This window comes from Perca flavescens, chromosome 16, assembly GCF_004354835.1.
Source record: "Perca flavescens isolate YP-PL-M2 chromosome 16, PFLA_1.0, whole genome shotgun sequence".
Lineage (NCBI taxonomy): Eukaryota > Metazoa > Chordata > Actinopteri > Perciformes > Percidae > Perca > Perca flavescens.
The window spans coordinates 29,420,202-29,430,201 of NC_041346.1; the positions used below are offsets into that span (position 1 = coordinate 29,420,202).

Below are 10,000 nucleotides of genomic sequence, written 5' to 3' on the forward strand. Positions count from 1 at the left end.
TCGCGCATGCGCTGTTGTACGAGGATTTACGACACTGCACGATCTGTTCCACACTTCCGGACGACAGCCAAGCTAACGTTAGTTTAGCTAACAGCTAATTCGGCTAACTGCTAGCTGAGACAGCATGTAATAACTTTAAAAGACCCTCAAAATAAAACGTTAACATATATAACAGCTGTTACGTCAGTTCTACTTTACTTGTGCTCATTTAAAATCCAATCATTCAATACTTGTCTTTATTGTTATTACTTTAAAGCAGGGGTCACCAACACGAGGCCCGCGGGCACCAGGTAGCCCCCAAGGACCACATGAGTAGCCCTCAGGCCTGTTCTAAAAATGAAAATTGCATATTGATATTATCAGTTTCCCTTCTTGTTAAGTCATTGTTGATAATTATTGTGAGAAATCATTAACATGATCAGTGTCTTCACATAGATGAGTGTCAATAATCATTAATAATCATATATAACTAAAGGCAAACTGAGCACATTTGTCATTTCAGAAGAGCGTATAAAACTGGTAGCCCTTCGTATGACTCAATACCCATGAAGTAGCTCTCAGTTTCAAAAAGGTTGGTGACCCCTGCTTTAAAGTCTTAATTTAGCTGTAGTCTGCTTTTCCCATTAAGTTTGACTTAACGTCATTTTAGACTGAAAGCTGTCAGCTAGCGGTTAGCTGATCTAGCTGTTAGCTAAACTAACGTTAGCTTCCTGTTGGAGGCTAGCCATAGGCTAGTGTGGAACAGATCGTGCAGGTCGTAAACAGTAATATCTTGCGCCTGTGCAGAACAGATTGTGCAGGCAGAACGGATCGTGTACCGACAGATACGCTGGGGCCAAGTATGGATAATTTTATTTTTATGAATGGAATGAGGCTTTCTCTGCTCCCAGCGTGGCTACTTCATGGCTCCTGGAAGTTAGTTAACTATCCGAAGAAGAAGAGGTTTTTCAGCCGGATGGCAGTCAGCAAATTTGAGAAAAATAACAGATGCCAAAATAACAGATGAAAAAAATAAATGAAACAACGTTGAAAAATAATCGACAAAAACATTGAAAAAGGTGACAAAAATGCTGAAAAAGACAACCAAAAAGTTTTTATTTTAGACCCAGAAAAGTCCATGGTCATGTTCATAGTTAGACCGATATCGTGATGTATCATTATATGACTGTCCAGCAATATATATATATATATATATATATATATATATATATATATATATATATATATATAGTACAGGCAAAAAGTTTGGACACACCTTCTCATTCAATGCGTTTCCTTTTTATTTTCATGACTATTTACATTGTAGATTCTCACTGAAGGCATCAAAACTATGAATGAACACATATGGAATTATGTACTTAACAAAAAAGTGTGAAATAACTGAAAACATGTCTTATATTTTAGATTCTTCAAAGTAGCCACCCTTTGCTTTTTTTGATAACTCTGCAAACCCTTGGTGTTCTCTCAATGAGCTTCATGAGGTAGTCACCTGAAATGGTTTTACCTTCACAGGTGTGCTTTGTCAGGGTTAATTAGTGGAAGTTTTTATTAATAAAAACTTTTATAAAATACTATTAATAAAAAAGCAAAGGGTGGCTACTTTGAAGAATCTAAAATATAAGACATGTTTTCAGTTATTTCACACTTTTTGTTAAGGACATAATTCCATATGTGTTCATTCATAGTTTTGATGCCTTCAGTGAGAATCTACAATGTAAATAGTCATGAAAATAAAAAGGAAACGCATTGAATGAGAAGGTGTGTCTAAACTTTTGGCCTGTACTGTATATATATATGTCTTGATATTATCGGCATTGTGAGCCATGCATTGCATCGTATCACGAGGTACCCTGTGATTCCCACCCCTTATCCGTCTGTGCATGTGGACTCCTGGTTACCTGGTTACCTGTGTGTATCTGTCCAGTGTGTGTGTGAAGGTGTGTGTGTGGTAGTGCTCCAGCAGCCTCTCCTGCAGGTAGTTGTGACAGAGTTCGGGCCAGCTGGCCGCTCGCTCCTCTGCCGAGTGTCTCGGGTTCCTGAGGCCCGGCGTGTCCACCACCATCACCGAGGCTAACGTCAGCTGCTGGCCGCTCAGAGCCCTGGACAACACAAAACCATTTCAGGTGACTACCTCATGAAGCTCATTGAGAGAACACCAAGGGTTTGCAGAGTTATCAAAAAAAGCAAAGGGTGGCTACTTTGAGGAATCTAAAATATAAGACATGTTTTCAGTTATTTCACACTTTTTTGTTAAGTACATAATTCCATATGTGTTCATTCATAGTTTTGATGCCTTCAGTGAGAATCTACAATGTAAATAGTCATGAAAATAAAGAAACACATTGAATGAGAAGGTGTGTCCAAACATTTGGCCTGTACTGTATATGTGACAGGTTGCACACCTCTGGAGCAACTAGGGGTTAAGTGCCTTGCTCAGGGACACATTGGTTGATGTATCGCAGTGGGAATTGAACCCAGACCTCCCAAAGGCATGTGTCATATCCACTGTGCCATCACCAACAGTGTTGTCAATTTGGAATTGTTTAAAAAAAAAACTTTTTCAAGACATGAACAATGTTTGGGGCTAGCTAACTCACCCGGTAGACCAGTGGTTCTCAAGCTTTTGACCATAGCGTGACCGTAGCGTGACCATAGCGTGACCGTAGTGTGACCGTAGCGTGACCATAGCGTGACCGTAGTGTGACCGTAGCGTGACCATAGCGTGACCGTAGTGTGACCAAAGCGTGACCGTAGTGTGACCGTAGCGTGACCGTAGCGTGACCGTAGCGTGACCGTAGCGTGACCATAGCGTGACCATAGCGTGACCATAGCGTGACCGTAGCGTGACCGTAGCGTGACTGTAGCGTGACTGTAGGATGACCATAGCGGGATTGTAGCGTGACCATAGCGTGACGTAGCGTGACTGTAGCGTGACCGTAGCGCGAGGTGCTGAGGTGTGACCGTAGCGTGACCGTAGCGTGACTGTAGCGTGACCATAGCGTGACCAAAGCATGACCGTAGCGTGACCGTAGCGTGACCATAGTGTGACCGTAGCGTGACCATAGCGTGACCATAGCGGGACCATAGCGTGACCGTAGCGTGACCATAGCGTGACCATAGCATGACCATAGCGTGACCATAGCATGACTGTAGCGTGACCATAGCGTGACCATAGCATGACTGTAGCGTGACCATAGCGTGACCGTAGCATGACCTTAGCGTGACCGTAGTGTGACCTTAGCGTGACCGTAGTGTGACCTTAGCGTGACCATAGCGTGACCGTAGTGTGACCAAAGCGTGACCATAGCGTGACAATAGCGTGACCGTAGTGTGACCAAAGCATGACCGTAGCGTGACCGTAGCGTGACCGTAGCGTGACGTAGCGTGACCGTAGCGTGACCATAGCGTGACCGTAGCGTGACCGTAGCGTGACCGTAGCGTGACCGTAGCGTTACCATAGCGTGACCATAGCGTGACCGTAGCGTGACCATAGCGTGACCGTAGCGTGACCGTAGTGTGACCGTAGCATGACCATAGCATGACTGTAGCGTGACCATAGCGTGACGTAGCGTGACGTAGCGTGACCGTAGCGTGACCGTAGCGTGACCGTAGCGTGAGGTGCTGAGGTGTGACCGTAGCGTAACCATAGCGTGACCATAGCGTGACCGTAGCGTGACCGTAGCGTGACCAAAGCATGACCGTAGCGTGACCGTAGCGTGACCATAGCGTGACCGTAGCGTGACCATAGCGTGACCATAGCGTGACCATAGCATGACCGTAGCGTGACCATAGCGTGACCATAGCGTGACCATAGCATGACCGTAGCGTGACCATAGCATGACTGTGGCGTGACCATAGCGACCATAGCGTGACCATAGCGTGACTGTGGCGTGACCATGAGCGTGACCATAGCGTGACTGTAGCGTGACCATAGCGTGACCATAGCGTGACCGTAGCGTGACCATAGCGTGACCGTAGCATGACCGTAGCGTGACCATAGCGTGACCATAGCGTGACCATAGCATGACCGTAGCGTAACCGTAGCGTGACCGTAGCGTGACCATAGCGTGACCGTAGCGTGACCATAGCGTGACCATAGCATGACCGTAGCGTGACCATAGCGTGACCATAGCGTGACCATAGCGTGACCATAGCATGACAGTAGCGTGACCATAGCGTGACCATAGCGTGACCGTGACCATAGGGACCGTGGCGTGACCGTAGCGTGACCGTAGCGTGACCATAGCGGGACCGTAGCGTGACCGTAGCGTGACCATAGCGTGACCATAGCATGACCGTAGCGTGACCATAGCGTGACCATAGCGTGACCATAGCATGACAGTAGCGTGACCATAGCGTGACCATAGCATGACTGTAGCGTGACCATAGCATGACCATAGCGTGACCTTAGCGTGACCATAGCGTGACCATAGCGTGACCGTAGCGTGACCGTAGCGTGACCGTAGCGTGACCATAGCGTGACCTTAGCGTGACCGTAGCGTGACCATAGCGTGACCGTAGCGTGACCGTAGCGTGACCATAGCGTGAGGTGCATCCATACCTGTTGATCAGAGAGACGATGGAGGTGAAGAGTTCTTCGTAGAGTCCAGCAGCCATCCCCTCCACACACTGAGCAGCTGTCAGCCTGGGACCTGAACACCACCAAACACATGAGCTGTGTGTGTGTGTGTCTGTGTGTGTGTGTGTGTGTGTGTGTGTGTGTGTGTGTGTGTGTGTGTGTGTGTGTATATCTCACCCTCCTCTGCCTCAGCAGCAGGGCCCCTCTCTCTGCTGCCCCCGGTGGCTCTCTGCAGCAGCTGTCGGAGGTGATGTTTGAAGACGGCCGTGTGCAGATCGTCTCCCTCACAGCCCAGGACACTGCTGGCCACCTGAGAGCTCTCGAAGTTCACAAACTGCCTCCTGCCCACTGGACCCGGGGACAGAGACCACATACCGCTGTTTACTGAGGGACACAAGTACTCAGAAGTACAAGTACTCAGAAGTACAAGTACTCAGAAGTACAAGTAAAAGTGCTGCGTCCAACACCCTACATAAAGGCATACGCCACCGTTTGTTGAAATAGGGCTTATCACGGGCTCCTCTAGCTGTAGATAGGTGGGGTCTCCTCTAGCTGTAGATAGGTGGGGTCTCCCCTAGCTGTAGATAGGTGGGGTCTCCTCTAGCTGTAGATAGGTGGGGTCTCCCCTGGTTGTAGATAGGTGGGGTCTCCCCTAGCTGTAGATAGGTGGGGTCTCCTCTAGCTGTAGATAGGTGGGGTCTCCCCTGGTTGTAGATAGGTGGGGTCTCCCCTAGCTGTAGATAGGTGGGGTCTCCTCTAGCTGTAGATAGGTGGGGTCTCCCCTGGTTGTAGATAGGTGGGGTCCCCTCTAGCTGTAGATAGGTGGGGTCTCCTCTAGCTGTAGATAGGTGGGGTTTCCTCTAGCTGTAGATAGGTGGGGTCTCTCCTAGCTGTAGATAGGTGGGGTTTCCTCTAGCTGTAGATAGGTGGGATCTCCTCTAGCTGTAGATAGGTGGGGTCTCCCCTGGTTGTAGATAGGTGGGGTCTCCCCTAGCTGTAGATAGGTGGGGTCTCTCCTAGCTGTAGATAGATGGGGTCTCTCCTAGCTGTAGATAGGTGGGGTTTCCTCTAGCTGTAGATAGGTGGGGTCTCCTCTAGCTGTAGATAGGTGGGGTCTCCCCTGGTTGTAGATAGGTGGGGTCTCCCCTAGCTGTAGATAGGTGGGGTCTCCTCTAGCTGTAGATAGGTGGGGTCTCCCCTGGTTGTAGATAGGTGGGGTCCCCTCTAGCTGTAGATAGGTGGGGTCTCCTCTAGCTGTAGATAGGTGGGGTTTCCTCTAGCTGTAGATAGGTGGGGTCTCCTCTAGCTGTAGATAGGAGGGGTCTCCTCTAGCTGTAGGTAGGTGGGGTCTCCCCTAGCTGTAGATAGGTGGGGTCTCCCCTAGCTGTAGATAGGTGGGGTCTCCTCTAGCTGTAGATAGGTGGGGTCTCCTCTAGCTGTAGATAGGTGGGGTCTCCCCTAGCTGTACATAGGTGGGATCTCCTCTAGCTTTAGATAGGTGGGGTCTCCCCTAGCTGTACATAGGTGGGCCAATGCATTTTTTGTGCATGCATTGTTTTAGTCCGGGCAACACGGTCAGTGCCGCCGCTAGTTAGCTTAGCGTAGTGAATGGAATGCTATGTTGCCGGTTAGCATGTTGTGAGTAAAAGTGAGCAAACAAAAGACAAAAAAACAACCTAATTACAAAAAAATGCGTTGGCCCACCTATCTACAGCCAGGGTAGACCGTGAAACGACCGATTTATAACAAACGGTGGAGTATCCCTTTAAGTATTAACAAGGGCTGATCAATATCAGCAAAATATGCGATTACATTGTTGAGTATCACGATAACAGTATAAAATAGAATGCCTTTTTATTGTCACTATACACATGTACAATGAGATTAAAAGCAACTCCTTTCCCAGTGCCAACATGTAAAGTAAGTATAACAACATGGAATAAAATAAGTAGTGCAAAATAAAGGGGGTTGTAAGGTGCACAGATCTGAGACACTATATACCACATGCGTCAAACTCGAGGCCCGTGGGCCAAATCTGGCCCCTCGCAGATTTTGATCCAGCCCGCAAATTCATTCAGGTTCACAATACGTTTTGGCCCACCAATTTTTCGCACCGTTTTGTTAGACGCTTTTTTGACGCTTCTTTTCATGTTTTTGCCCCTGTTTCCAACGTTATTGGCGCTATTTTCACCTTTTTTGGCACTTTTTTCAACATTTTGGTGCTTTTTTCACCTTTTTTGGCACTATTTAAAAAAATGTTGGCACTTTTTTCACCTTTTTGGGTGTTGTTTTTTTTTAAATGGCGCTTTTTTCACCTTTTTTGCCGCTTTTTCCAACGTTATTGCCGTTTTTTTCACCTTTTTCTGCAATTTTTTCAACATTTTGGTGCTTTTTTCACCTTTTTTGGCGCTATTTTCAACATTTTTCGCACGTTTTTCACCTGTTTTCAAAAAATGTGGAGCTTTTATCAACATTTTTGGCGCTTTTTTCAACATTTTTCAACATTCAGCGAAGCGTAAAAAAATAATTTCCAACATTCTTTCATTGAACAAATTGAACATTTAACTGAATATAAAAAGCGCCACTAACAAGAATGACAGTTACATTTTAAAGTGCAGTTTTTGACTGATTGTCTTTCACGATGCATGCAGCCGATGGGTGTATTGCGCCAGTTGATATTGTGATAACGATAACAATGTACGGTGCAGCCCTGGTATTAATAACACTATACTTGCATCAATATAGGAGCTACAACAGCTATTATAACTACTTTATATACAGCTAGAGAGGTCAGGCCCCTCCAAAGGGTCACCAGAAAAATCTGAAAGATCGTGAGATGATTAACGGAGAGAGAAAAATACATTTTATTGCACAAATCTGTCTTCAGTTTTTGGACTTTTTCTCAAATAATCCATTTTTTTGTGAAATGTTGGATACTCTTTTTGATCTCTTTGAGCCTCAAACAATTATTTAAATGAAACAATGTGAGAAGTTTAGAGGGGAAATGTCTCTTTGGTGGAACTGATGACAGCTCAGAGACATCACAAAGACGATAAAAGGCCCCCATACGCAATCACAAGTCAAAAAGGTTGTGAACCGGTGGTTTAATACGTTGTTTTATGTGATATCATCACATGCTAATTGACAAACTCTTGGGACTATATTTGTGTACATTGCATCTCTGGATACTGTGAACTTTTGCACATTCCTCAGACAACTTTGCACATTTCTGCACAAAATAACAATTCTAAAACCTTTTTAGTAAGATACAGTACAGGCCAAAAGTTTGGACACACCTTCTCATTCAATGCGTTTCCTTTTTATTTTCATGACTATTTACATTGTAGATTCTCACTGAAGGCATCAAAACTATGAATGAACACATATGGAATTATGTACTTAACAAAAAAGTGTGAAATAACTGAAAACATGTCTTATATTTTAGATTCTTCAAAGTAGCCACCCTTTGCTTTTTTATTAATAAGGGAAAAACTTCCACTAATGAACCCTGACAAAGCACACCTGTGAAGGTAAAACCATTTCAGGTGACTACCTCATGAAGCTCATTGAGAGAACACCAAGGGTTTGCAGAGTTATCAAAAAAAGCAAAGGGTGGCTACTTTGAAGAATCTAAAATATAAGACATGTTTTCAGTTATTTCACACTTTTTTGTTAAGTACATAATTCCATATGTGTTCATTCATAGTTTTGATGCCTTCAGTGAGAATCTACAATGTAAATAGTCATGAAAATAAAAAGGAAACGCATTGAATGAGAAGGTGTGTCCAAACTTTTGGCCTGTACTGTATATGTTCTCATGTCATTATTAACTTCCCAGCTCGGGAAATGGGACTGCCCGAGGAGCACTTGAATGCATCATGAGAGTGAGTGCGTGCCGGTGATGAGTCAGTGTTACCTTTACAGGCCCCGGCGGCTCCCAGATGGTAAATGCCGGCCAGAACGTGCCAGATCGCCTTCTGCTCGCCCACCGAGAAGCTGAGCGTCTCCATGGCAGCCAGAAGCTTGGTGAAGGCGACAGACGCACGCTGTTTCTCCTCAACCTAACATCAGACAGACAGGCAGACAGACAGGCAGAGAGACAGGCAGAGAGACAGGCACGCAGGCGGGCGGGCAGGCAGACAGGCATGCAGGCAGACAGACAGGCAGGTGGCAGACAGGCAGACAGACAGACAGGCAGGGAGGCAGGCAGACAGGAAGGTGGCAGGCAGACAGGCAGACAGACAGGCAGGGAGGCAGGCAGACAGACAGACAGACGGATGGACAGACAGACAGGCAGACAGGCAGGGAAAAAAAACAGACAGACAGACAAAAACAGACAGACAGACAGGCAGGCAGGCAGACAGGCAGACATAAGACAGACAGACAGGCAGGCAGGCAGGCAGGCAGAAGACAGACAGGCAGACAGACAGACAGACAGGCAGAAGACAGACAGACAGGCAGACAGACAGGCAGACAGACAGACAGACAGACAGACAGGCAGGCAGACAGACAGGCAGAAGACAGACAGAAAGGCAGACAGACAGGGAGAAGACAGACACGCAGGCAGAAGACAGACAGGCAGGCAGAAGACAGACAGGCAGGCAGGCAGGCAGACATAAGACAGACAGACAGGCAGGCAGGCAGGCAGAAGACAGACAGGCAGAAGACAGACAGACAGGCAGACAGACAGGCAGAAGGCAGGCAGACAGACAGACAGACAGACAGACAGACAGGCAGGCAGGCAGGCAGGCAGACAGACAGAAGACAGACAGAAAGGCAGACAGACAGGGAGAAGACAGACACGCAGGCAGAAGACAGACAGGCAGGCAGAAGACAGACAGGCAGGCAGGTGGCAGGCAGGCAGACAGACAGACAGAAGAAAACAGACAGACAGTTGGTCTCTGAAATCAGCTTCTTAATAAAGTGGAAGAACAGCTGAGTCACATTTCATCTCCCATCACAGCCTGAGTCTCTCTTCACGGCATGATGTCACCTCTTCAACCATCCTCTCTTGGCTCATTTGTGTTTTATTCCCCCACTGCTTCAACCTCACACGGGCACAAATCAAAAACACAGCAAAGTTATGGCCAATTTGACCATTTACGAGCGTGAATCTCCAATGCAAATGTTTGCTTCCACCTCTCACACATCTGCCACTCATCACGTGTCTCACCTTAATGCCTTTCCTGTGATAAAGCCCCTTACTTCTATCATACATCTATCTCCTATTAAATGAGATCACATTGTATGGTCACTTATTCCTAATATACTTCTATCATACATCTATCTCCTATTAAGTGAGATCACATTGTATGATCACTTATTCCTAATATACTTCTATCATACATCTATCTCCTATTAAATGAGATCACATTGTATGATCACTTATTCCTAATATACTTCTATCATACATCTATCTCC

The 10,000-nt window shown here is 46.2% G+C and overlaps 1 protein-coding gene across 2 annotated transcripts in view; it reads right to left on the minus strand.

Annotated features, from left to right (window-relative positions):
- The window catches only part of myo18b (myosin XVIIIB), a 93,584-nt gene that overhangs the window by 61,191 nt on the left and 22,393 nt on the right, over nt 1–10,000 (minus strand). For both annotated transcript variants that reach the window (XM_028601104.1, XM_028601105.1), the window contains exons 12-15: nt 8,496–8,640; nt 4,757–4,927; nt 4,562–4,652; nt 1,907–2,099 (exon numbers count right to left, since the gene is read on the minus strand). In XM_028601104.1, coding sequence (XP_028456905.1) covers nt 1,907–2,099; nt 4,562–4,652; nt 4,757–4,927; nt 8,496–8,640 — 600 coding nt within the window. The remainder of the gene's footprint in view (nt 1–1,906; nt 2,100–4,561; nt 4,653–4,756; nt 4,928–8,495; nt 8,641–10,000) is intronic.